This window comes from Poeciliopsis prolifica, unplaced genomic scaffold (genome assembly GCF_027474105.1).
Source record: "Poeciliopsis prolifica strain line A6 unplaced genomic scaffold, Auburn_PproV2 SCAFFOLD042, whole genome shotgun sequence".
In the NCBI taxonomy this organism is placed as follows: Eukaryota; Metazoa; Chordata; class Actinopteri; order Cyprinodontiformes; family Poeciliidae; genus Poeciliopsis; species Poeciliopsis prolifica.
The window spans coordinates 244,028-271,161 of record NW_026562417.1 but is presented as its reverse complement, the minus strand read 5'-3'; the positions used below and the strand labels follow the sequence as shown (position 1 = coordinate 271,161).

At 40.7% G+C, this 27,134-nt stretch overlaps 3 protein-coding genes across 3 annotated transcripts; all 3 read left to right on the top strand.

Moving 5' to 3' along the window:
• Positions 1 to 3,447: 3,447 nt before the first annotated feature.
• On the top strand, positions 3,448 to 18,796 carry pparaa (peroxisome proliferator-activated receptor alpha a). The gene is made up of 8 exons (XM_055055787.1): positions 3,448 to 5,895; positions 8,105 to 8,338; positions 9,419 to 9,573; positions 12,619 to 12,757; positions 13,914 to 14,113; positions 15,171 to 15,437; positions 15,526 to 15,769; positions 17,158 to 18,796. The coding sequence occupies exons 2-8, from the start codon at positions 8,116 to 8,118 to the stop codon at positions 17,400 to 17,402; spliced, it is 1,473 nt and encodes a 490-aa protein (XP_054911762.1). The 5' UTR covers positions 3,448 to 5,895; positions 8,105 to 8,115; the 3' UTR covers positions 17,403 to 18,796.
• Positions 18,797 to 18,921: 125 nt separating this feature from the next.
• On the top strand, positions 18,922 to 20,433 carry cdpf1 (cysteine rich DPF motif domain containing 1). The gene is made up of 3 exons (XM_055055789.1): positions 18,922 to 19,146; positions 19,388 to 19,499; positions 19,805 to 20,433. Exons 1-3 carry the CDS (start codon positions 19,034 to 19,036, stop codon positions 19,931 to 19,933), a joined length of 354 nt encoding a protein of 117 aa, XP_054911764.1. The 5' UTR covers positions 18,922 to 19,033; the 3' UTR covers positions 19,934 to 20,433.
• A 111-nt stretch (positions 20,434 to 20,544) lies between these two features.
• LOC129376240 (cyclin-dependent kinase inhibitor 1B-like) lies at positions 20,545 to 24,748 on the top strand. Its single transcript, XM_055055788.1, has 3 exons — positions 20,545 to 22,743; positions 23,064 to 23,207; positions 23,456 to 24,748. The coding sequence occupies exons 1-2, from the start codon at positions 22,332 to 22,334 to the stop codon at positions 23,195 to 23,197; spliced, it is 546 nt and encodes a 181-aa protein (XP_054911763.1). The 5' UTR covers positions 20,545 to 22,331; the 3' UTR covers positions 23,198 to 23,207; positions 23,456 to 24,748.
• The last annotated feature ends 2,386 nt before the right edge of the window (positions 24,749 to 27,134 follow it).

The following is a 27,134-nucleotide window of genomic DNA, read 5'->3' as shown; positions in this document are numbered from 1 at the left end:
AACGTATTTTTCTAAAATTGTGTTGCTATTTTAAAGCTGGGAGCTTGCATTCATTTTGTGTGTGTGTGTGTGTGTGTGTGTGTGTGTGTGTGTGTGTGTGTGTGTGTGTGTGTGTGTGTGTGTGTGTGTGTGTGTGTGTGTGTTGCTGAATTGTCAGATTCCTGATAGCCTCTTGGCTTCACTGACGTTTGCAAATTTGCATTATTTAGCTTTTTGTTCAGAGCTGCCTACAGGCATACAAACACAACTTCCAGTTTGCCTTTAATTTGCTGAACAAAGTCGCTCGCGGTGCACAACAGCGAGCGACTCGTCAAAGTCGGCATGTATTGGTAAGCATGTGCAGCAGCGTCAAGATAATCTCCTGGAGGGAAATTAGTCGTGGGGGAGAATAGGGGAAAGAAAAGCCTTCAGCCTAAAGGTCAAATGAAGATTAGAGGGAAACTGTACACGAGTGCACGCTGGCCTGCACCCCGGAACTGCACAAAGGCCTCATTGTGAGCGAGCGCCGCTGCTCTGCACAGGCTCCCCTTTACATTCTTGGGGAGACATGACACCTGTTGGCGGCTTGGGTCAACTACACGCAGAGCGACTGGAAAGCCTTTATGGTGCACAAAACTTTTAATTTTTTAACGACCTTGTGACAATTTCATTCAGTCAGTCGCATTAACAACTTTGGCTCCAAAAGGTTTGCTTTTCATTTTAATTCCCTAGGTGCCACGATGTTCTCTTTAAGTGTGCATTTATAAAAGCAAAAGAGATTGTTTTATTTTTTTAAATAAAAGAAGCAAGTATTGGAAAAATGGAACTGAGCAGAGAAATTTTTTTTATCCCATTTTCTAAAAACAAACAACAAAGTCAAACTCATTTATTTATTCTTAAAGTGGCATGTTATTTTCTGACATTCATTGATAAAATATGATATATATATATATATATATATATATATATATATATATATATATATATATATATATATATATATATATATATATATATATATATAGATATATATATAATATATATATATATATATATATATATATATATATATATATATATGATAAAAGGAAATAGTAGATTATTCTAATTATGTTCCTAAAACACACCTGATGTTATCACTCAAGCATTAAAATTGATGCGATTGGGTGATGCGTTTATGGACTGAATATTGTTGGAGACTTTAGAGTCTTTGAATTCGACGAATTAAAAAAAAAAGGAGAAAAAAAAGTTTCCTCGAATTTGAACTGCCGATCAGCAATTAGAGCAGATGAAGGAATTGGTGGATAATAATCTCTGACCGACTGAAAGGTTTATCTCCAGTTTTAACTTTATTGTCAACAAAAGTCAATTTCACTGCCATTTCATCTCTAGATAAATTTACAAACTTCCTCAATGAATCTCTGAGCATTAAAAGGGAGCTGATCTGAGTTGGTGTAAATACTGAGAAGCAGTGAAAAAGCCGTTAGCACAGTTTTTTTTTTTTTTTTTTTTTTTTGGATTTTCTATTTTTATTTTTTGTAATAGTGTGCCCTCTAGCCGAGTGACAAATCAGAAACCAACTCCGGCCTCATGTTTTGCTTCTTTTTTTTTTTTTTTTTGCAGAGAAAAAAAAACTCCACTACTATGCAAACACTTTCAACCCATAGAATTTTTATGCAGAAGTATAAAATGTTTTTTTTTACTTTCTAATCATCCACATAATAAGTGGGCTATGACTTTTTGGAGGAAGTATATTTTGAAACAGTAACTCGAAGTTACAGTTTTCAGCAGGACGTTGGCGTTTCACAAGAACAAACAAAAACTGTCATATTTTCAAGATTTTAATTTCTTTTTTTTTTTCTTAATTTTTTCTTTTTCTCCTTCGATCTTTCGGCCTTTTGTATTACCGGATGAAGACGGTTCTGCGCGACAGCGTCCGGCCTCGGCAGCGAACCGCTCGGGTCCGCTGTGCACCTCACAGGCTTGGACGTTAAGTGGCTCATTCAGGGGATTTGGGTGGCATTTATGGGATAACTGAACCTGCTATAAAACAGCCGCAACCCGGTGCATGCGTGTGCGCGAGAGAGGGGTTAATGCAGTGAGTCACTTTTATAAGTTCGACCCTGCCTCAGTCTCCTGTCGCTCGCCAACTCGAAGAGGGAAACCGCAGCCGAGCCACAGCCTCGGAGCTCCTTCTCACTCAGGAAACTCCCTGCAGCCACCACAACCTGTCAGTGTGACCTCTCATGCACATTCAGAAATGCATATTTACACCCATCTGCTCCATCAATACCCGCAACATTGACAAACACGGCCGAACAGACTGCTTTGGGCAATCTCCCACATATTTCCCACCCCCTGCAAACATCCGAACCCTTGGATTCACCTCAGCGCGCGCAGGCGGCCACGTTAGCGCTCCCGCGTCAGATAGGAAGCGAAAGTCTGGAATGGAGCCGACAGCAGCTCACTCTCTCCTCTCGTTTTGTCAGTTTCAGGTTGAGGAAACCAGAGACGAGGCGAGCCGATGGAGGGAGCGCTCAGACCTGACACTGTGGAGGGGAAGTGACCTGAAAAACTCCCAAGTGACGTGCAGGAAGTAGACAGCTATGTTAAATTACACTTTTGACTCGGGGAGGGGGGGAAAAAAAGGGAAAACATCTTCACATTAACCGGTTCAAGCATGGAACAAGCACTGCCGATATAATCAGATTAATGAGGGGAGGGGGAAACACTTTAAACAACTTTGGAATTATAATTTTTCTAGTTTATATCACGTTGATGTGGACTCTGGATTCAAAACATTAGATGGGTAACAAATTAAGTGAACTTAAGTGAAAGTAGGACATTTTAACAACCTGATAACTGAGGATTTCAGCATATTTACGTAAAATGCAGTAAAAATGCTTTGGTAAGAATTAAAAGAAACAAAACACTCCAATTGCTGGAAAAATAATGAGGTTTATTCATGATTAAAATTATAATGTCTAAATCATTTTTAGCAAGGTGTCTCTTCTTGTAGCTGGCCTACGTTTGGCTACTTGGCAAACATGCTGCTTGTACTTTGAGAACTTTAATTGAGTGATTCTTCTTTATTTTCCACTTTATGAGTCAGTTGTTTTGCGATTGGGATTGTTGTCTTACGTTCCTTTAAGCACAGAAAAAAAAATGCAGGTGAGCAGCAACAAGTGTTGCTGCAGTTGCTGTTTTAATTGCAGCAACAATTAGAGACAAATCATTTCTTCTATGCCAATCGAGGACGCCCAGATGCCGGCCCTGTAACTAATGGTTAAAATTAGTTACATTTATCTTGTGTCTGTCTGTTGTTTCAAGTTGATGTTTCCACAGGTTGAACTGCAGAGGATTTACAAGCAGCAGAAGCAAGAGACAAACTGTCCTTTGGGGTGAGGTAGTAGGTTGTATAGTTTTAGGGTCATTCCCAAGCTGTCAGATGACTATACAATTTACTGTCTTTCCTGAAGTGACTGTGATGGCGTCGTTATCAGGGCACACCGAGACGTCCTGCAGAGTTACAGGAATATCCCGTTTTCTAAAACGTGATCATCTGTGTGCGTCCTGTTGATTTGTTTTGCTCTCTTCTATTTGCTTACCAAATCTGTTTGTAAATGCATCAATATTGTTGTGACTTTCTTCCCTTCTGGTCGTTTTGCTTCACGTCTTTTGTCTGGAGACTCATGGTGTTCGCACAGGGTGAGGTAGTAGGTTGTGTGGTTTCAGGGTTGTGATTTTGCCCCATCAGGAGCTAACTATACAACCTACTGCCTTCCCTGGAGGGCAGCAATACATCACAGGAGCGCAAACCTCTTTATCATCTTTCTAATGACCCTTAAAACACTTGGCACATGACTGGTATTCAGTTTCCAACTCGTCTCTGAATCGGTAAGTGATGCTGCTTCATCAGGCGTTTTCCTTGAAACATGACTCCTCGTACAGATTGTACAAAAACTGTGCTGGGTGTATTCATTGATTCGCTATGTGTTTCTTAATTAAATAAAGGCATAACTGCAAAAAACGATTGAAGTCGGGTCTTCTCTCTACATCAAAGCTAATTATTGAAATATTTTCTCCTTGAAATCTTGCCATGTAATCCCTTTTAAGTAGCTCATTATATAACAAAATACCCACAGTATCTAACAGGCTTCCGAAGCTTATCTCCTCATCTGCCTTTTTTTTTTTTTTTTTTTTGTATTACCCATCTGTTCAAGCAATTCATTTCCAGGTTTCAAATCAAAGATAAGGATGAAAAGTCAAACATTCAAGATGAGATTTTACATATTTTACCAAAAGATCATATGTGGATTTACAGCTTTAAAAAAGTCCAGATTTGTCCGACACGCGCTCGTCAGAACCTGAGCAGGGTTCTCAATGCGAAAACAAAGCCCAGGCAGAAACACCCACCTCTTTGTTTAAAACCCACCGAGCTTCCAAAAGCCTAGCAGGCGTTTGGAAGTCAACAGGAAAAGGTGACGGCCAAAAGGTTTGCAGTTTAAATCCCAGGATGGGATGAGGACACGTTTGAATCGTTGCCATGCATTCTTTCACAGTAGATGGCGCCAGACGCTGTCCGTGGTGCGAGGGCATTTCCACTCAATCGGTGTCATCTGCACTAATGATTTTGCTTAATGACTCTTAACACTAATGGCATAAGAGTTGGAACCATCAGGAGAGTAGTGACAATTACACAGTATAGAAATACTGTTCAAATGGCGAAAATTGCTTTGCAAGTATAGAGGGCCAAAGGTGCCGCAATCCAAGATATGTAGCTATCGCCTTTCTAAAATAATTGCTTATGCCATTGTTTGCCAGAAGTAAATATTTGAATAAAATATGCTTCAAATGTAGTCAAAACAATATTAATTACATAATTATCCAATTACTTTAAAATTACTTGATCATTTAATGTTTCTATAACCAGTTTTTATTGAATTAATAACTAAGTTGGCACTACTGGACTTCCATAAATGTACCACTTAAATGATAATACGCAGATATATGTATTTACAACATTATTTAAATTCTAACATTTGTAAACAGTAATTTGTTAAACTGTAATTAGTCCCTCTCTCCATAAATAGCCACAATACTTGAGTAATTATGCATATTTTGTCAAATTATTCATTGGATTTTCCTCTTTTTTTTTTTCCATTTGCTCTTTTCTTAAGAATAATAAGTCGCTTACAAATTGTTTGGGGTTTTGCGCTCCAGAAATTATTTATGTATTTAAATTCTGTCAAAAATGTATGTTGTATTTTATTCCAGTTTAATTAAACTGGCATTTTTGGTCCTCCATAATTAAGGCAACATAGTAACCATGCAACCTAATCAGAAATGAGGATGTAGAGTTTTGTGACTTATCTCAAATTAACTAGTTTAAAATGCAATGGATTTACTTGTAATATTAGTTAATTAAGTTAAAGTAATAATGTGTTTGTTGAATTTGGGCAGTTTTGTCCGTATTTTCACTGCATTGCTTTTCTGTTTTATTAAACCTACTTATGCATTATATTGAATTGCGACACTTAGGGTGCTCCATAGGTTCACTGCATTCATTTCCAGTTTTGCTCAAACTGTTTATGGGTTTCATTGAATTGTGGCAGTTTTGGTTCCCCTTAGGCCCGTCTCTGCCACGCTTAATGACGCGCATAGATCATATTCTATTAAGTTCCATTCGCTCGATCTGATTGGTTAGATGTATAGGTGTGTCAGGGGGGCGTTTCCTGGGGGAGGAGACCCGCGGCTTTTGACAGCGGAGGGAGGAGGAAGAGGTGACGCGTCAAGGTCCTGACGGATCCGGTCACAGGACCAAAACACGTCCCTCCCTCACTCACTCACTCACTCATCTGGTCTCCGGCAGACTTTCGACATAATCTGGAAATACTTCGAGTGGCAGCGGCTGAGGTAATTCATTAACTTAATCATTAAACTGGTGACGATTTTAGACTAGTAAGCCTGCTTCTTGTAGATTTTCAACTTTGCTGCTAACTTGCACCAAAACGTTTTGCCTTAGAGTTTCTGATGTAGTTATTCCTCTTTATCATTCTTTAAATAAGCAAAAAGATAAAAATACACAAAAGGCAGAATTTAGGACACACTAAGATCACATAGGTTCTGTTCTCGGCCATCTTTGATCTTACATATCAAGTGATTGCACTTTAAGCTGCAGTTGTTGATCAGTCAGGATCCTTTGTGTCATCTGGTAACATGCTTTGTTGAGTGGAGCAGGCATCAGACCCCACAGCCTCTGTTTCCACTTCTGTGGTGCTAAAGATAGAGCAGACTGGGATTAGTGCTCCTCAGGGGAGGTAAAACACAATGGCTTTCTGGGGGGTGGGAGAGTGCACTTCAGGAGGCCTGGGCTGGAGTCATCCAGAGAAAGGGAAGTATAGTCACTCAGCATGGTCGAAACTCAGCCGGTGAATTGTTTTGGTGATTTCACAGCGCAGAGAGACGTTGGAAGATGTTGACCTTTACTCACCGGTTTTTTTTTTTTTTTTTTTTAGAAATAATAGATTTCATCAAGTAGCACGCAACAAAGCAAAGCTGTTCTTCCAAGACAAAACAGATGAAACAAGAAATCTATCATATGAAACAGATCAAAACTGATCCAGTTGATGTTCAAAGCCCTGCAGAAGTATGAAAGGGATCCTTATCAAAGAACAGCTGACTTGTTTTGCCAGTTTGTAGTTTTTGACTCTTCCTGTTTGCGTGAAGTGTTTTCATGAAGAGATAAGGAATTGAGCAAATCTCATAATTTTCCACCTTAATCCTCTCTTTTTATGGTTCAGATGAACTTTGAGCCATTATGAAAAACAACAAATTACAACCACTGATCAAACTGAAACAAAATGGTGAGTAAATTGACGCATTGTCAGCAACAAAGGTTACCCTGCATATATATGTCTGTAAAAAAAATCAGATCTTAAACAATCAAAGCTGCAAAGGTATGAGATATTGTATGTTTAGTACTGAATATCCTGTTATATTTTGTAAACAGAAAAGTGTACAAAACTACAAATATTCCAATGACCCTCAGCTCCCCTCACTGTCCTCTGCAGGGCACTTTACTATTGCCCTGTAAATAGTTTGCCATCTTTCAACCAGGTTACTTAATATTGGTTATTGAAGATCCAAAACGGGCGTTCTCCTCTTATTCTAACCTCCTTTTCAAATAATTAGCTTTGATTATTGACCATTACAAGACTAGCTGTGTAAAGGGTGGCCAACCATGCAACAAAGCAAACTTTGTGAACTTGCTTCCAGACATAGCCATCGGGAAATGTCTGCTGACAATCTGATGGCTCAGTCAGTCGGAGGGCAGATTCTTCACACACACCAAAGCCTCTTCGCTGACCGACAGCTGTCTCGCCATGTGCTCTGTGCTTCATGTGTCCTACAACGCTCCACATTCACAGACACGCTTTCATTCTAACTTTACCCAACTGTAGCTATCTGCCAGGACTTGCCTTCTGAACTGCCGCTACACAGACTAGATAAACAGGAACAAGCCTGCGTTGATCAATCACGTTGTCAACGTCTCGACACAAGAGTCCAAAGAGGCAGCGGCGTGTTCCAGCGTCAGCTCATGAAATGTTTGTGAATGAAAGCTGTTCTGTAGATGTGCTAGCATTTCAGTGCAAATTGTAAAGACAGTAAGACGGACCAGTAATACGGGAAGTTAGATAACACAGAAAGACAAGATCATTTGAGATCCTGAACAAGTTTATGCAGGTAAAGAACATAAATGGATGGGTACATAATGAGCTGTTGACTCACACGTCAACAGACCATAGCATGTGATTGACTGGAAGCATTATTTAACCCCACATGGCCGGAAAAATGGGTTACTGTCTCTTACACAACAAACACCTTCTCTAATCTTCACAGGATCAAAATATCCATACTGTTTTTACTTCTGCATGTATATTCGTCCCATGTACATGGGCTCACCTGGGTTCTTACATCCATCTTAGTCTTACTAGACCTGCACTACTAACATTTGCTTCAGTTGATAGGTTAATCCTCCTAAAATTGTCCATCTAGTTTAAAATGCAGCTGTTTTTGATTAAGGATCTTGTTTAACCTGGTCTTCCCTGCCGTTCTGTTACAGTCTGGAGAGTGATGGGTAACCCCTATAAGTTTGGATCCCCGATCTCCAGCATGGCAGCCGAACTCTACAGCCCCCCGTCGCCTCTTGGGGAATCCCTCCTGGACAGTCCGCTGTGTGGCGACCTGATAGAAAATCTGCCCGACTTTTCCCAGTCAATGGAAGATGACTCACTGGGATTTGATTTCCCAGAATACCAAACCACTGATTCTGGGCCCAGCAGCTCCATCCCATTGGGTAAGTAATGGCGCTGAACCAACGCCCAAAGCTTGAAACTTCAGAGCCTTTTGTTTTAGTACTGTCGTTTGGTATTTCTACAAATCCCAACCCTGTTTTCTTCTTTAGTGAGAATGAAATGACCCCACAGATGCATTTCATGCGCTTCGGCGCAAGCACCAAAGCGTTACATCTGTATGAGACAAAAACTGAGAAAAAGTATGATTTACATTCGAGCGATGTTTCCACATACTTTCATTTTTATTTTCTTTTATTTTGTGTGCGTTAGCTTATTGTCTGAGGATAAATGCGGTTCAGTTTCATTGTTTAAACAATAAAATATTGAAATCATGAAAAACATCGGGTTTGATGCTTCGTGGTCTAGATAACAGCGAATGTAGTCAGACCTCAGTGTGTTTAGAGGAGTTTCTTTGACGCTTTGTAGTTTGATATCGTCCACAGAAAAAATGTGCGTATATTTACGCAAACTGTGACGCAAAGTAAATTTAAACGCACTTGTGCGTAAAATATGGCGGCGCGCCGTTTTTGTGCGCATGCAGGCCCTACGCATGAGGGCCCTGGTTCATTACCATTCCAGATTCACCCACCTTTACCATTGCTCCCTACAATTTCAGTTTCTAAAGGCGTTCCCGTTCATTTTTGAGGATTTTCCCATTAGCTGCCAGGCTACATTCAGGGGCAATGGTACACTATGTTGAAGACATAACAAAAATAAAACCTCCAAAGTGATTTAAACTTGCTTTATTTTTTCAAAATTACCAGAGGTGCCCAGTGTTGACATAATTCTTTGAGAAAAAGGAAAACAAGCTAAAGCTAAGTTAAGCTCTGTTTTTTGGGGGTACCCACAACTTTTCAAATTGCATTTGAGGCTCCAGGACACATTAGTTTGACTTGAAACTTGAATCTCAGCTGGAGCACACCAAGACTTTGATGTTTTTATGCTATGCTCAGTGGATGCTTCTTTCATTTTCATGAGAAAGTTGTATATTCATTCCTTGAAAGGTACAATTTCAATAAAAACTCTTTTTAAGGCCTACATCCTCCACTTAGTCCACTTCTTTCGTCTTCTGTCCTCTGCAGATACTCTGACTCCGGCCTCCAGTCCTTTGCCTGGGGAGTGCGGCGCATCGCTTTGTCCAGAAGAAGGTAGCGGCGCCCTTAACCTCGAGTGCCGCGTGTGCACAGACAAAGCTTCGGGCTTTCACTACGGAGTGCATGCGTGTGAGGGCTGCAAGGTAAGAAGAACGGGAAGCTTTACAGCCACATAGTGCCACCGGCTTCAGTGAACCGCATGGGGCCGGGAGGGGGGAAACGTGCAAGACCGGCCGACTGCACGCATCGTCCAAGCGCACGGCGGCCCCGTCCTGCAGAGGTGTCTGACCTCGAGGCTGAGTGGAAAGTTTTCCGAGGCGTGCAGGCAGCCGGGTCATGTGAGGTGGGGGACGTGGCGCCCTTGGTTCACTTGTCACCTCTCTCACACACATGGAGCGCAGTCTTCAGCGTTGACAGTCCAGCTCAGGACGGATGCCTAAGAGTGATTATTTAATAAGCTTCAACACAGAGAACGTTGTGTGTGTGGCGGACTTTGAGCTGCAGTCATTAGATCCCTGTGCGAGTGTGTCGAAACCGACGTGGATAAACACCGCAGCGTTTGTCTGGTCGTGTGACTTTGTCGGCGAATGAAACCTAGAGGAAAATAAATAAAAAATACGTAAAACGTCTATTTGTTGTTTTGGATCTAAATCTTTGTGCGCTGTTATTTCATGTCATTTTAAACTTTTATCTTGAGGGTTTCCACCAAACAAAAGGAACATAGTTGGTAAAATAAGTTTTTCTCTCTGATGTTAAATTTATACTGAAACCAACTTGAAACAAGAGAGTCAGGCAGAAAAAAAAATACAAATACATGAGATCAATTTTGGTTTGATCTCCTTTATTCAGTGGGAAAAACACTTTCAACTATGACACTTTTTTCATTTTGCTTCATGCTACTTCTCTACAACATCTCTACAAAATAAGAGCTCCTAAATGACTTTTTTTAGATTTGACTTTACTTTTTGCTTTTGTAATGATGTTTCTGTTTCCCTCGGGTTTAAATATGGCGTCCATTTCTGCTAACCACTCCTCACAATGGGAAAGAACCAACGGGTTCTGTTTGGGCCTGTCACAATAACAAGTACTGCTGGACTATAAATTACCTCAGTAATTATCGCGATGAACCATAATATTCTTGTTTTGATGCCATTATCGAGTAATATCTTGATAATAGCATTAAACTTTTATTTTAGAAGAACACACAACACCGGAACTGGACCATATTTTAAATATCCAAACTAAAACACAACAACAAAAAAGGAAATAAGAACAACATGCAACCGATACCATGAATAAAATAGATTATAAAGCCTTTAAACAAATTTACCCTACATCAGAATGGACATTATCAAGCTCATGTTAATTTAGAATGTGATTAATTGATTTATTTCTTAGTCTATAAAGGTTTTGTGATGCTGTGGGCTCTCCCATAAGCCCTGCAGAGCTTTGAAATAAGGTTTTGAAATAAAATTTGATAAAAAGACGTAATACTGGTGGACCCTGTGATTTTGTAGCTGCTTAATTTGGAGGTTGCCGTGTGCATCTCCCTTTAAAAGGGAGTCTCATGACTCACCTCCTACGGCTCTTATCTGGTCGTCAGAGCAGCTGCTTGTTTTGGCACGTAATCCACTGTATCATAGTGCCTCTGCTCCGAATTTGGTGCGTGGTGACGTGGAGCCTGAACCTGCTGGAGGTGAACTCTAGTGGCACTTTGCTCCCACATTTCTCTGGCCGATGTTGTGCCATCATGGAAAAATCCCGGCCTGCTGGTTCTGAAAGCTCTTCAGATTGTTTTATTTGTTGAAATCCAACCCCACCCAGGGAAATCGGGGTTCTCTGCTCTAATATTGTGGATCTATGTGGTCTGTGCACTAATTCGAGGTAACAAGACGTTATGTCCGAGGTAAGGCTTGTTAGGCTTGGAAATTGAAATGTTAATTAACTTTTTAATTACGTCTTTTTACTTTCTTAAAGAGAAATGCACTCTCGAGGAACACTGAGGGTGTTTTTTTTTTTCTTTTTTTTCGCTCGACATGTAAAATTTCCGTGTTTGCCTCTGGTCTCCTCTGTTCCCCCAGTCACAGACATGTATATTTGCACAACCACACATTTATCCTCCCCTTCCCCAGCTTTGTTGTCATGTACTCCTTCTCTAATGACTATCATATGGTGAACTTTATGTCCCCCCCCCACACTTTAACGGCATTCACAATGATTTCGCCCACAAAGCCAGCTGGTTCTGGTTAAAAATGACACAAAAACGTTGATATGCGACACATAATAACCTTTAATAGCAATGTGCCAAAAGTGCTCCTCAGCATAAACGCAGCCAATACGCTGCGGAGGATGATGGCTGGTGTATTTTTATGGCTGTGTGGCTCCAGATATGTTGCCAGAAAAATTCATTTTCCCTACTTGACAGTGAGGGCTGCAGAGTGTCCTGACTGATGTTTCATTGATGTGTGCGGGTGAGAGTAAATCAGATGATCATATGTTTGCTTGTGTTGGCTCGGCGCCTTGAGTGAGTGTTGGAGGGTTGTATCCTGTCTCGCCCAGTCAGGGAGCTTTCTCTAAAAGATCGGTGTTTACAGGTTTTTACGGTTTTGATTTCCACCTCTGCGATAATAACAATAAAGAGACAAAAGAGGGTAAAAATGACAGAATAAGTGGATCCTGCTGGTATATTGTAAGAATGATTACCATACTCAACAATAAAGGGAATGATCTATTTGAAAAAAAATATATTATTATTCTTTTAATTCCTAAAAGGGATAAATAGTCTGCTAAATGTTTCTGTGGAAATTAAGGCATCCTTGAACTTTTTGGTTCAGTGAAACATGGTGGTGGCAGCATCTTGCTGTGGGGATTATTTTTGGATTTACATTTATATTTTCCTTTAACTTAATAATTATGTGTTGCTGTGTTTCCCATTTAAATCATTCAACTTTAGAAATTCAAGTAAATCCAACTTGTTTTAAATTATCTAATTTGTTCCAGAAGCTGGAAGAGCTACATTGAGTTTGTGTATTAATGTGCATGGGTTATTTTTTATATTTTTTATCAAAAAAATATGTCTAATCAGCATTTTGTGTGTGTGTGTGTGTGTGTGTGTGTGTGTGTGTGTGTGTGTGTGTGTGTGTGTGTGTGTGTGTGTGTGTGTGTGTGTGTGTGTGTGTGTCACTCAGGGTTTCTTTCGGAGGACCATCAGACTGAAGCTGGAATACGATAAGTGTGAACGCAGCTGTAAGATCCTGAAGAAGAATAGAAACAAGTGCCAGTACTGCAGGTTCCAAAAGTGTGTGTCTGTGGGGATGTCCCACAACGGTAAAGTCTGTTTTAAATCCATTTACTGTTACCACGTTGTGGCAACGGCGTCAAAAGCTACGGTCGACAAGCTGATTTCCTTATGTAGCCAGCTGTAGATAGCCTGACTAACGACTACATAATGCTAATAGATGATGTGGGTTTTTCTATGTTTTTGTTTCAGCAAATGTAAAAACAACAGTAGATTAATATTAAAGACAAAACAGAAACTGTTAATCAGTTTACTGTTATGAAAATAACTGATGTATTTACATTTCTTCTTTAAAAAAGAAGAGTTGCATCATAATTTTAAAAATCTGAAGAATTTCGCAAAATTCTGATTACAGGTCAACAAAAATAAAAAAAACTATGGTAAAACTAAAAAGGATAATTAAATATGGGTATCAGTGCTAAAAAAACCCCAACAAAAAACCCTGATGTACCCAAAGTGTGATTGGAAACAAATGCTTAGCAATATGCTTGACACTAACAAAGTGTTGGTTTGGGAGCTGCTGTGTTTTGCTTTTTTTCCTGTTTTGTTTTCTATTTTCCTTTGTCTAAGCTGCATGTACTGGGTCGCCCCATGCTGTGTTGTGTCAATATGGATCGGGAAGGAAAGGGAAAGGTGTCGTAGACACGTTGGTGCAGTTTTAATTCAATTTTGCAAACAGTTTGACGTTATTTTGTATAACAGCTATACAAACTATATTGCATTTCCCATCACAGCAGACTGGGAAAAAAACAAACAAAGAAAACATGCTCAGATGTAATAACTGTAAGATTTATGAAAGCAGCTATTTAGGATCACAGTGAAGATCTTTTTCAGCCAGAATCTGCATGTTCTCTTCACAGCGGTGGGACATGTCCCTCTGTGATTGAGCTCGGGTTTTTACATCCTTTACACCGCCGGTTATTTATAGAACCACGTCCTGTTGCAGCTGGTTCAGTACGGGTCTACATCTGGTCCGTCACTTGCTGTGACTGCAGGGGAGGTCAGCGGGTTTGTTGCACGGACCCCTAAAAGCGGGTTGAAACGCGAGAGGCGCCGTATGACCGTTTTAAGAAAAGAGACGCGGAGCGGGATTGTTTAAACTTTCTTGTGTTTGCTGTGTTTGCTATGATCTGATCCGGTTTCTGTGCATGCTATGAAATTCATAGGACTTCTTCTGTCCTGTAGCCATCCGGTTTGGTCGCATGCCCCAAGCAGAGAAGCTGAAGCTCAAGGAGGAAAGCAAGGTTGTTGAAACAGAAGAAGAAGACCCGGTCAAGGCCGACCACAAGATCCTGGTCAGACAGATCCACGAAGCCTACATCAAGAACTTCAACATGAACAAGGCAAAAGCGCGGCTCATACTAACCGGAAAAACCAGCCAGCCGGTAAAAGAAGAAGAAAATTGAACACTTTTTTTTATTGCAAATGAAAGATAAAATTTGGGATTTCTGATAAGTATTCTTGTGCCCTCCTGTAGTAAATAAGTCTTTGATGTCTTCATTTATTATCAGTAAAAATGAGTTTGAGCTTAAAAGCTAACAGCTCATTTGAGAGGGACCGAAACAAGAGTGGATGATCTTCCAGTGTCAACAAAACGCCCCACCAGTTTCTTGTAAGACCATTTCAAGAAAATTAAGCCAACATCAGGTTGGTGTTGGAAGGTTATTCGCAGAGAAACCATGACTGTTCGCACAGGAAATGGATGAAACGCGTGGCTTTCCCAGTCAGCGTTAGTTTAAAAGTAAGAAAACGTTTAAAAATCTATGAAATACTGAATGGACTACTTCTGCTTTTTTTTTTAAGTTCTTTACATCTGGATTTGAGTAACTGACTGAGGAAACCATGCAAGTTTCCTCTTTTCAGCTCGTGTCTCACTCATAAAGCTCATCGGTGACGCGCTGCCTCCCACATACATTCCTTGTCCAAACACTGCAAAAACACAAAATCTTACTAAGCATTTTTGGTCCATTTCCTCTCGCAAATATTTCAGTATGCTTGAAATAAAACGAGATGAACTTACACGTAACTTTTCAAGCCTTGTTTTAGGTCACTAGTTCCTTAATGTTAATGAAAAATAACTAGTTATAAGACATTTTCCTCTTACGTTGTATGGGAAGAAAGTGTTGTCCCACTGGCACTGGCATATTATTTCACTTATAATGTTCTTTTAATCAATATTGAGGAATTATTTATTTAAAACAAGCTCCTAGATGTTCCTGTAAAGTCAGTTTTGTCTTATTTCAAGTGTACTAAGATAGCTGCACTACAAACTAGACCAAAAATACTTGGTAAGATTTTTTGTTTTTATGCAGTTTATAGTAATTGCATTAAAATAACCAATAACTTGGGCCAAGAAATCTATTCATTCTAAAATGAAGAGTTAATTTGATCTCATTTAGCCGTGTACTATGCACAACTTACAAACACTGTCTTCGTCGACAGCCTTTCATCATCCACGACATGGAGACGTTTCAGCTTGCCGAGAAGACGTTAGCGGCCCACATGGTGAGGACCGAGTCTGCGGAGCCTGACCTTCATCTTCAAACTGGCCAGATAACCCCGGCGCTGGTTTGTGAGGAGCTCCAGCAAAGGGAGGCCGAGGCCAGGCTCTTCTACTGCTGCCAGAGTACCTCAGTGGAGACGGTCACAGAGCTAACAGAGTTCGCTAAAGCTGTGCCTGGCTTTCAGAGCTTGGATTTGAACGATCAGGTTGATGAAAGAATCATTTACTTGCGATTTGTTCTGCAGCGAGCCCACGTTTAGGCAGATTTTACACCTTTTCTTTTTACATCTGAAGGTGACTCTCTTGAAATATGCAGTATATGAAGCCCTTTTCACCCTCCTGGCCTCATGTATGAACAAAGATGGCCTCCTTGTGGCCCGTGGCGGAGGCTTCATCACCCGGGAATTCCTCAAAGGTCTCCGGCGGCCGTTCAGCGACATGATGGAGCCCAAATTCCAGTTTGCCACTCGCTTCAACTCTCTGGATCTGGATGACAGTGACCTAGCTCTCTTTGTGGCAGCTATCATCTGCTGTGGAGGTAATCTTGCTCCATCTTCTTCAATCAATCAATCAATCAAATTTTATTTGTGTAGCACATTTCAGCAGCAGGGCATTTCAAAGTGCTTTACATCATAAAAACAAAGTCATGCAACATTGAATAAACAATACATTGTTACATATTACATTTCAAATACAATTCTAAACAGGTGTGTTTTTAGTTGAGATTTAAAGGAAGTCAGGGTTTCTGCTGTTTTACAGTTTTCTGGAAGTTTGTTCCAAATTTTTGGTGCATAGATGCTGAAAGCTGCTTCTCCTCTCTTGGTTCTGGTTCTGGGGATGCAAAGCAGACCAGAACCAGAAGACCTGAGAGGTCTGGAAGATTGATACAACAACAGCATGTCTTTGATGTATTGTGGTACTAAACCGTTCAGTGATTTGTAAACTAACAACAGTATTTTAAAATCTATTATTTGAGCTACAGGGAGCCAGTGAAGGGACTTTAAAACTGGTGTTATGTCTCTATCTTCCTGGTTTTAGCGAGATCAGCTGCAGCTGTTTGATTGATTTTTTGGACAGGCCTGTGAAGACGCTGTTGCAATAATCAATGCGACTAAAGATAAACGCATGGATGAGTTTCTCTAGATCTGGTTGAGACATTAGTCCTCTAATGCTGGAGATGTTCTTCAGGTGATAGAAGGCTGACTTTGTAACTGTCTTTATGTCGCTCGCAAGGTTCAAGTCCGAGTCCATCACTACTCCCAGGTTTCGGGCCTGATCGCTAGTCTTTAGTTGTAATAACTGAAGCTGTGCATTGACTCAAGATCGTTCCCCGTTAGGTCCAAAAATAATGACTTCAGTTTTGTTTTTGTTCAGCTGGAGAAAGTTTTGGCACATCCACACATTTATCTGTTCTAAGCATTTATTCAGTATTTTCTTGGAGCATATCCATTTTTTTGCTACTCTATGGGTAGGCATTCTTAAAGGTACACAGTCCAAAATTAACAATAATTTGGGTTATTAAGCCTGAAATGAGAACAAAACATTTCAAAATCATATTTTCATTCGTAAGCTAAATATTTACCTCCAAACTAAATACTTAGCTCTGAGCCAGCCAAATATTTAGTTTGGAGCTGAATACTTAGCCTACCAACTTAATTATCAAGCTAAATATTAATCTTCAAACTAAATACTTGATTATCATGCTAAATATTTCACTCAGTGCTAAATATGGAGTGAATATTTCATTTCTAGCTAAATATTTACATTAGCAACATAGCTAGCAGCTCCGAACTAAACCTTTAGCTGTGAGCTAGCTAAATATTTAGCACCAAGCTAAATACTAGCTTCCAATTCAAACTAAATATGATTTAAATATAAGGTTAATTTTGAAAAATGAACGTCCACTGAACCATTCTTCCTTCTCAGACCGTCCAGGTCTGGTGGATGTACCGCCAGTGGAGCAGCTGCAGGAGAGCATCATCCAGGCCCTGCGGCTCCACCTGCTGGCCAATCATCCAGATGACGCGTTCCTCTTCCCCAGGCTGCTGCAGAAGCTGGCTGACCTCCGGGAACTGGTCACGGAGCACGCTCAGCTGGTTCAGGACATCAAGACAACAGAGGACACGTCACTGCACCCGCTCCTGCAGGAAATCTACAGAGACATGTATTGACGAAATGAGTTGGAGTTCACATTATTGTTAATGAATTGACAGTGCAGTTCAATTATCCGCACATTCTTCAAGCCGTGCATGCACTGATTAAAGCCTAACGATATGAAACATAGATGTCCTTAGGCGGGGTTAGAATAGTGCTATTTATCGTGTGTGTTTATACACACATATTTAGACATTGTCACTACACATGACAATGTCGAATGTTACGTGTTTATATGAATCTTTCAAGGTGCTGCTTGAAAACTCAGACCTCAGCTTAGGTTGCCCATAAGCTTTTCTGGCATTTTTAAACTGCAGAGTAAAAGCATGTCTTTGTGAGTCCTGTGATTTAAAGTCACTGGCCAGTATTAAATATTTGCACTAAAAACACACTCATCTGTTAAACTGGGCCATGCAGTATTTTGTAAATATATCAGGAATCCAATGACGACACGGGAGGACAGTAAGGCGGCTGCCAAATAACCAATATCGATGCCTTATTTTCTCATCTGTGACTTTGAGTTGATCTTGTAATTAAGTTTTACATTCTATTTTCTAAAAACATATACAGTACTTGCAATTCTTTCTGTAAAGTAATTATTCTGTAGAAGTACAATATAAATAAATATATAGAATGTTTGTTTTGTTTTTTGCAGTGCTGTGATTCACATTTAGATACATGCCTAAGAAGATTTAAATTATATTTTTAACCGCAGTCCCAATTGTCGCAATGTTCCAGATTTTTTAAATGTCCATTCTGGTTTGTCTGTAAATGAAATTATATTCAAAAAGCAGGATTTTTTTTCAGGCTTTCTTTTCCTTTGCCGTTACACCAGACACACTATCAAGGAGGATCTCGAATGTAAATAAACCAGCCTGTTCAGTAATTACCTATCATTTCATCCAGACATATCAAATGCTCTCTGTTTGTAAAAATAAATAACTATAACATTCTACACATCTCCATATTGTCAGATATGAACCGTCTAGACTCATTACAAATCTGCATAACCTGCGTTTACAGACTCTGTTAAAGTCGTGTCTCACATATGATAGTTTTTCCGTTCGTGTTAGGGATTATTCCTGCTCTGTGGTTCCTCACCATTTTGGGGCTCCCAGGGGCCCATTTTGAATCCACCGCTGTTTATCTTGTACATGTTGCCCTTTGGCTAATTTTTAGGGAACACAATGTTTCTTTTTACTGCGATGCAGTTCGTTTTCTACTCTGTATGCATTTTATTGTTTTGTTTGGCTCAGCTGTGAAGTACTTCCATCAGTTTTCGCTGCTCTTAAAAGTGCTAATGAAAGAAATTACAACACGAATGTTTTTTAGGAACTTAGAATACTGCTAACGTGAATAAAAGGTTTGACATGTAATATAAATGTATAAAAAAATTGATTTAGTAAATAAAGTTTCATGTAGTTCCTGTTTTCTTTGATAGCTAGGTATATAAAAGACCCAACTGACATATTATCAAAATTCAAATAAATCACAAAAACCACTAATAATCACGTTTTTTGTTTTCTTGTTTTTTTAAGAACACGGGCTTTACACCACGGTGTTTTATTACCCCCAGTCCAGTTGGTGGCGCTACTTGCTCACACAACAGGATGGGTTTCCACCGAAACCAACTTGTCACTTTTAAACAATGGAGCAAACTGCGACTGGACCGCCTCAAAACTCATTCAGCTGCCAGTTGTGCGGCTTGAGCACCTCATATACCTACTACGGCCAGAAACCACCCAACACCAGAGCCATTGTGTAAGTTGAAATCACGGTAAACACTCATTTGCGAGGTGGCACGGTGCTTAGCTTGTGCTAAAAGCTAACAACGCTTCAGCTTCTGTGTGGCGTTTGTGTGCAGAAAGTAAATCCTTCACTTTCTGTGTTGTATTCAGGGCACCTTATGATCTTAATTGTGTCTTGTATTTTAGCAGCGCTTTTAAGAACAGATAGGTTCAGTGTAATTGAAGCCTGGGTGCTGTTTCGACCTTGTTTCCAGGTTGCTCGAGGAATGTTTTGTGGCTAAGGATCCATTCAGTCCGGATAAGGAGAAGTTTCTGGTGTTGGGATCTGCATGCAGCCTGTGCAACATGTGTGTCTGTGTTGGACCGGTAAGACACAAACACCTGTCTGATAAAATATGAATACAATAATCTATTGATTTGTCCCAGGTTACATTTACTTTCCTTTAATTACTTTCCTTTAATTACATTCCTTATATACTTATTGTTATATAAATTTCAATAGAGAGGTATGGGTGCTTTCGTTGAAGCATCATAAAACTGCACAGGTTTTCGCTCGTCATTAACTCCCGGATGCACAAGTGGTTTAATAAAGAGCTATTTTGCAACTGCGTCATGCAAACACCATCCGAAGACCTGTGAAAGGGACGTGCTGTGCTTCTTCTTTTGTGCAGGACTGCAGCCTGTTCTACACCAAGAGGTTCTGCATGCGGTGCGTGAACGAGCACCTGGACCAGTTCCCCCATCAGGTTCGGGCCGAGCTGGCGAAGAAGAAGCAGAGTTCAAAGTCCGCCGTCTCATGACACACGAGGTCCTCCAACACGCTCACCAGACTGCAACAGAACTTGTACTTTCTGTGGAACAAAACGTTCGGCACTAGACGTACCGGTGGGGATTGTGCGAGAGCCGTATCGAGTCACAGAAAATGCAACTGGTCCTGCTTTTAATTTGAAATTCAAAAGCATCCTTTATGTCAAAGGACACCAGCTGTCACTGTCTACTGGTTGAAAATATGTAGAAATGTTTCAAATAATTCTTATCCATTCGACAGTTTTATCTACGTCAAACCAAAAACATGCATTTAGATTTTGTTTAATGGAGAACAACAAAAAAAAAAAAGCACAAACAAACAAGGGTTTCGATTGAAAAATGTGGGATTTGTTTGTTTTCAGCCCACTTTACACCTAACTGGTAAGTCCACCTTGAACCATAAGAACCATTCTTGTGGTGAAATATGGTGGTGGCAGCATCATGATGTTGGAGAAGCTTGGGGTCTTTAAATAAAAAAAATCCAGGTCAAGCAGTACATTTTATAAGTCATCTTTTCACTAAACCTATTGCACTTGTGTGTAACTTTTAAATAAATGTCAAACAACACAAAGTTCCTCAGTTGGACTAAAAAGAAGTTTTGGGATTCGTCCTTTGGTGTCATTCCAGTTCCTTTTTGTCCCCGGAGAGGAATATTTTCCGTCGGTTCTGCGTTTTTAGGCCGTAACCGATTGTCCTCCCGCCTCGCCGCTTACACCCCCCACCCTCCTGCCTCCCTGCCCACCGCCCCTCATCTAACCGAAGCCGGTCAAAGGTCCATTACCGGCCCTGGCTCTGGCTGCAGTGCGGGGCCGTGCGCACGTTTACAGCAGCACAAGCACATTATGGATTAAGTGTGATCCTAACCCGATAACATCTATATAACAGATGGCTCCGGCTGCCTTCATCACGAGATGTTTTCAGACTCTGCGAGGGTTAATTGAAACAGCATGGCCTTGAAGGCAGGCCTCTCTCTCTCTCTCCCTCTCTTTTTCTCCCTTTTCTTTTTTTCCCCCCTTTTACTGGCAGAAAGCTGCAGAGGAATCCAGATGATAATCACCGGGGAGTGGATGTTGGGACATTGTAAAACTTGCGCGAGACAGTTTTTTTTGCTGATTTTATTCACTTGTTACAAAAGCGATCGCAAACAAATCCCCAGCGAGGAGGAGTTTGCTATCAATTTCACTCCACCACCCCCACGCGCCTCCTTCCCTTCTCCCTTTTTCTCCTCTCGGTGTTTAAATTTTAAACCCACATCAGCAATTACACCCAGCGAAGCACACAAACCACACCAGTGCCAAAGTCTCACAGCGATAGGCACCGAGCCAACAGTGACATCACGGCTCCACAGCTGATGTCATGGCAGAGGTGAAGAGCTTTTTTTTTTATTTTATTTTTTCCTGGTCCTTCTCGTGGAAGAGCTGCGCCAGAGTTGACCCTAAAAGCCCCCCGGCCTTAACAGAGTTACCGCCGCTTAAATAGAGGTTGTGACACCAGGGGTCTTTAAATAAAAAAAGTGATTGATTCACGTGATAGTGCGTCCTGCCCCGGGGTGACACTTCATTACACTACTACTACTACTAGTACTACTGCTGCTGCTGCGTTTACTGCCCGTTTCATCCTGCAGGAGCGTGAAGACATGCACGTGTGTTGATTAGAAGGTGCTGCTGGAAACGCAGAGCCTTGCGAAATTGCGCAAATGTGTCAAACTCCCATCTATTTGAATCTGATTGGATTCCCCAACTCTGAGCCCCTAAACAGGTAAGGTCCAGACAAAACTACCTCCTCTGAAAAACAAGCAGCTTAAGTGTGCTTGCACGCCACACTGTTCAGATTTCCACCTTTTAAAAAAAAAAAAAAAAAAAAAAAAAAAAAAGAAAAGCAGCAGCTCCCTCCGCTCCAAACTTCTGCACCACTTCTCTGCTCTGCGCTGCAGTTGTTTCCCACTGCCGCGTTATGGGCGGTGCTCCAGCCTGACGAATCGCTTCTCTGTTTAAATAGTCAAGTTTCCTCCTTCGCTCACATCTCTCTTTAACGCCATGTTGGCTGTTATGGCTTGACTTGTTTTCATCGGGCTTTTTTTTTTTACTACGAACCTGACAGGAGTGGTTGCGTGAAGGGAAGAAGAAGAGAAAAAAAACACCCCCGTTTCTGGAGACAGTTCGGGTTTTTGTTTTGTTTGTGTTTTATTATTAAGGCGTAATTTGGATGGTAGTCGCGGAGGATGCGTGCGTCGCTCGTGTGACTGTATTTGGAGGGAGTACTACTTTGGAATAGCAGTTTTTAAAGGGACCGACACCTTGTTTTTTTTTTTCCTCCCCTTTTCTTCCCTTTTCCTGCGGGGTTTTTCTTTTTTTTTTCTTCTTTTTTTCCTCCTCCGTTCTCTCTCGTCATATGTGCAACAACATGTCAGACGTTCGCCTCTCGAACGCGAGCCCCACGGTGGAGCGGGTGGACGCGCGGCCGCCGGACAGCGCCAGGTCGGTCCGCAGGGTGCTGTTCGGCACACCTGACCCGGAGGAGACGCGGAAGCAGGCGGAGGCGGTGCAGCGGCAGTCCGAGGAGGCTTTCAGGGACGCGTACAACTTCGACCCGGTGGAGGACAGGCCGCTCTCGCCGGGGCTCTTCGACTGGCAGGAGGACGAAGACGCGCCGGAGTTCTACCGCCGGCCGCCCCGGGGGAGCCGGCCGCCCCGAGGGAACCAACCGCCCCGGGGCGAAGCGGGCGGCGGCGGCCCGGAGACCGGGAGGGAGAGGCGGTCGGCTCGCACTAACGGTTCGCGGAAACGATCCTCGGAATCCGCAGGTGAGAAATCTCACTTCTTTCACTGCAACTGTCATGCATTTAAAATGAACATTCTTTAAAAAAATATATATGTGCTTATATATATAGATATATAGATATAGATATATAGATGAGACAGGAAGAAATGACAGTAATTTAATCAGCGGTTTGCTTTTCTACTTTTATTGCTAATGCGGTGACATTTTTAGGTAAACTCGTATTGATTTATTTTTCGGACTTTTTCTCGATCTGAAAAAAAGTGGAGGCGTTTCCTCCGTGCAAACTTTTTCACCATTATTATTATTATGCACGTTATGCATTCATCGATTTTGGTTTCGCAGGTCTTTGCTCTGACGATTGCACGACGAACAGCAAAAAGTCGCATTCCGACAAAGACGACGATGAAGAGCAGGCGCTCGGTGCAGGAAGCCAGGCAGAGCAGCAGCAGCAGCAGGAGGAGGAGGTCCCATGCTGAACGGTGCCAGGTTAGAAACCATTTTCTCTTCAATGCGCTTTGAATGGCCGCTGCAACTCTTCTCCATTCTGCGTGCTAAAGTAGTAAATATGCATGCACAACCGCTGCAAACATCTGCACTCACTCTCATGTCTTAAGTCCCCCCCCCCCTCAAACGCCTTCACTTCCCCATGCTTCCTCGCTATGTGCTGTGCGTGAACGCGCCAGTAGTGTCACGCATTAAGTGAATCACCGGCCCGTTTCCTCTGCGTCCCACAGAGTGCTGAGACCTGCCCGCTGTAGGCTGCCTCCCCATCTGACAGAAGACAAGGAGAGAAACAAAGCAGCTTTATCGGAAAGAAGGGAGGAGGATCAGAAGGCTGCACAAGCACTGAATATGTACACTATTGACTTTTGGCACTCATATTTTTTTCTATTATAAAATTGCCTCAAAAGCAGCAGACAATGTAGCAGTGTGCAAATTGAATTTTGCTCATATTTTATATATATATATATATCTGAAAATATATAAATATATATATATATCTACTACCTATGTTTCAGATGTAGCAAATAATTGGTTTTCATACCTTTTTTTTGTGTAAATGTGTGTATGTTTGAGTTTGACTCAGGGACTTGCAGTGCAATTCCCATCAGAGAAATTTGAAAGTTATTTAGTATAAAACAAAAATGCTAATTTGTGTCATTATTCAGGTATTTCATGTAAGTTTTTATTATTATTAATATTATGAGAGAGCGAGAGAAATGCAGATTTCAATCATCAGGGTCACATGGAAGCAAAAATGTTAACTTTTTCTACAGTGTTGATGTTGAAGGCCCCACCTGGTCCGCACTGTGTAAGATGAGGCTCCATGAATCTGGGAACCGCCATGATAGATAAAAGTTTACAGTCTTCTTATTTCCCCTGTTTTCATTCTATTTCAGTTTCTTTCATTTCATTTTCCAAATGGGATCAGGTTTGGGAGGGAGGTGGGGTTTCAAATTCTTAAAAACTGCTGAGTAATTTCCACCATTTTTTTCCTTTCTTTTTTTTTTTTTTAAGAAATGTTTGCAAATAATCTTCTAAAAAATTTTATTTTGTTAAATTCGGTGACTTTCCGTTTCAGTGACATACTCGCTCCCCCCTCCATAGGTAGGTGTGGTCCAGGGTAACATAGATGGGAAGACTTGTTAAAAACCACTGGGCTTTTTTTCTTTATGCAAATATGTGAATCAGAGAATGGTGTTTGTGGTGTGACATTCATGTGGAACATGTAATTAATTGCACTATTCATTTCTCATTTAAGTGAGGGCAGAAATACAAAGTGACACTCATTCACTTTGTGTAAAACTTTGAAGTGTTTTTTATTTTATTTTATTTTTTTTAAAAAAAACACTGTAAAGCTATACTAACTTATTTATGTCTTTTTTGTGGGTTAATGTTTAGCTTTCCAAAGCAACATTTTGTGCATTCTTGTAAATATATATTTTCATCATCATCATCATCAATTTTTTTTTTAAGATGAATAAATAAAACTGAGTCAAATAATCGCTGTTGCATATTTTACCTTATTGGAAGCACCATTCGGTGTGAACAAAAAGTAAGATTTAATCGCTACATTAGTCGAGAGATGTGACTTTTTGTCCTGACCAGACAGACGTTACTATTTGACAACTCTTCCATGAAGTTCAAATTAAGTTCAGAGATTTAATAGATCACAAAAAGGCGTGCATTTTGTGCGTGGAAGCGGCAGCAGAGTGCAGGCCGTGACTGCTGAATCCCTTCAGTCTGAAGTTAAAAAACAACAAGGGTATGTCCTGAGGAGAGCAGGGTGTGGGGGGAGAAAAAGAGAGGGAAAAAACAGTTTCTAGTTATTGGCGTTCCCGGGCTCCAATCACGGCAGAGTGAAGAAAAGCAGACCACTTAGCCTCCAGCCAGTCAGAGAGCTGTGGGAGGGAGTCGAGGACAGTACAGACTGTTCTTTTCATAAGGCACACACCACCCAATTAGTTTCATTGGCTGTCTCTTTCCTGTTGATACTAGTGTGTGTAGGAGTCAAGTACAGAGAGTGTGAGAGAAAGAGCTCCTCTCATGATATCTCACACTGGCTCTGACTGTCCGCGGGATTTACTAGTGAGCTCATATATTTTTAGTGCCATTTTCAACTTTTTTTTTTTTTTTTGCAACAATCCTCTTTGACGCTGTCCTCAAACGTAGCAACCGCTGTTGCAGAATCAAGACAGTTCTGCTCGTCTTATCTCTCGGGCAGGAGTTTATTTGCCACCTCGGCATCTGCTTTACATTTTGTCAAAACTTGAGTATCCTTGTGTTTTTTTTTTTGTTACAAAACACCATGTTGGGCATAATGAGCTCTGCAAGTTATGGAGATTTCCGCCGAAGATGAAATTGTCAGAGCAGGGCCGCACCGAATTTCCACGTGCAAAACCTCTGAGTATTAGTAACTATTTTTAACACAAACCTCTCCTTGATTCGAAACAAATTTGACAAAAAACAACAAAAACAACAAATGTTATTAGTCGCGTGCATTCGCCTTCTGTTTCTCAGTAACCAAAAACATAGCTCTTGTTAAGCAAAACATCCCACATAATTATTTTAAGTACACCTTTATTTTCAGGAGCTCTTGCAAATGTTGGCCTTTGTATAGGTGGGTGTATCCTGGCCACAGCCTGCAAGGTATGCTGAATTATTCTACTTGGTGAATAAATAGGTTTTATACAAACATATCTTTATTCTAACCCAAAAGTTTTAGTTCATGCAACTAATCAATTAGCAGGTGAAAATAGGGATAAATGCACCTTAAAAGGAAAGTTTTAGGATCTGCGTTAGCCATGGTAATCGTTTGCGAAACACAAGACGTGTCCAGGGCCTGTGCAAAAGTTGAATTGGGAGCCCAACACATCGCTATCAATGGACAAAGTAGATTTAAAGTGACATGCTATGGTTATAAGTCATCGAAAAATGTAATATCAGACAAAAGTAACATGAATTCAAAACCAACCTCGTTCCATTACCGCCTAAACCTAATGAGTGGTCACGTCACCCAAGACGACTAAAACTGCCGTCAGGATTTGGACAAAACCGCCACCGAGTTTCACTGTAAATATACATTATAATCACTTCATACCATGTTTTACTGACATTACCTTTTCTTTTTTTTGTGAAAGTCTTTGCTGGTTTTAAGTCAGATGTAACAAGACGAGTTCCACTTTCATCCCGTTGGGTTTCAGAATATTTTCCCAGAAGTGTTGAGTGTCATCAAGACGGATTTTTGGCTATTATGAAACGGGCCTCTGTGTTCCTTTGGTCAGCATCGGATCTGGCCATGGAGCTCCCATGGCAGCCATTTTTACTCAATTTCTTTAGATGCCGATCTTGGTTCTTTTGTGTCCTTTTGGATAAATCTTGAAATATATATATATTTTTTTACATGAAACTGCCAAAATTGGGTGGAGTCCTTTAGAAATGGGTTTATAGCTCCTTCCAGACTAATAGATGCCAGTGAGTTTGTTTCAGATTTATTTTTGAATTTCTTTAGATTGATGTGTTATTCTTTTGGCCTAATTCGTGTTGTCAATCAGGTTCTGTTTAAATGATTTCTTGAGTCTGCAGGCAGTAATCAGGTCTGGGCTTCATGGAATTAAACTCTTAAATAAATAAATAAATAAATCGCATCTTATATCATGTGATGAAAAGGAGAAGAAATTTGTAATTGGGCACTATTTAGTCTTCCAAAGATCTAACTAAAATAGAAGAAATAAGAGTTCAACCACAATCGGCTTTGAAACTTTTAAGACGATTGACAGAGTTCACACCTTCAGGGTCAATAAGTAGGTAAATAGATGCATTGCTGGAAACCCATCCCATTTAACGAAGGAGTTGGTATTTTGTATCTTCAAGCCAGATTTCCTCACCACACAATGACACCGTGTGTCCAAA

Bases quoted from the DNA above. Each gene is read 5' to 3' on its own strand.
- LOC129376240 (XM_055055788.1), top strand. From the start codon at position 22,332: ATGTGCAACAACATGTCAGACGTTCGCCTCTCGAACGCGAGCCCCACG. The intron at 22,744-23,063 runs GTGAGAAATCTC...TTGGTTTCGCAG, and splicing joins ACGATCCTCGGAATCCGCAG to GTCTTTGCTCTGACGATTGC.
- cdpf1 (XM_055055789.1), top strand. From the start codon at position 19,034: ATGGAGCAAACTGCGACTGGACCGCCTCAAAACTCATTCAGCTGCCAG. The intron at 19,147-19,387 runs GTAAGTTGAAAT...CCTTGTTTCCAG, and splicing joins CCCAACACCAGAGCCATTGT to GTTGCTCGAGGAATGTTTTG. The intron at 19,500-19,804 runs GTAAGACACAAA...TCTTTTGTGCAG, and splicing joins TGTGTGTCTGTGTTGGACCG to GACTGCAGCCTGTTCTACAC.
- pparaa (XM_055055787.1), top strand. From the start codon at position 8,116: ATGGGTAACCCCTATAAGTTTGGATCCCCGATCTCCAGCATGGCAGCC. The intron at 9,574-12,618 runs GTAAGAAGAACG...TGTGTCACTCAG, and splicing joins ATGCGTGTGAGGGCTGCAAG to GGTTTCTTTCGGAGGACCAT. The intron at 15,438-15,525 runs GTTGATGAAAGA...TTACATCTGAAG, and splicing joins GCTTGGATTTGAACGATCAG to GTGACTCTCTTGAAATATGC.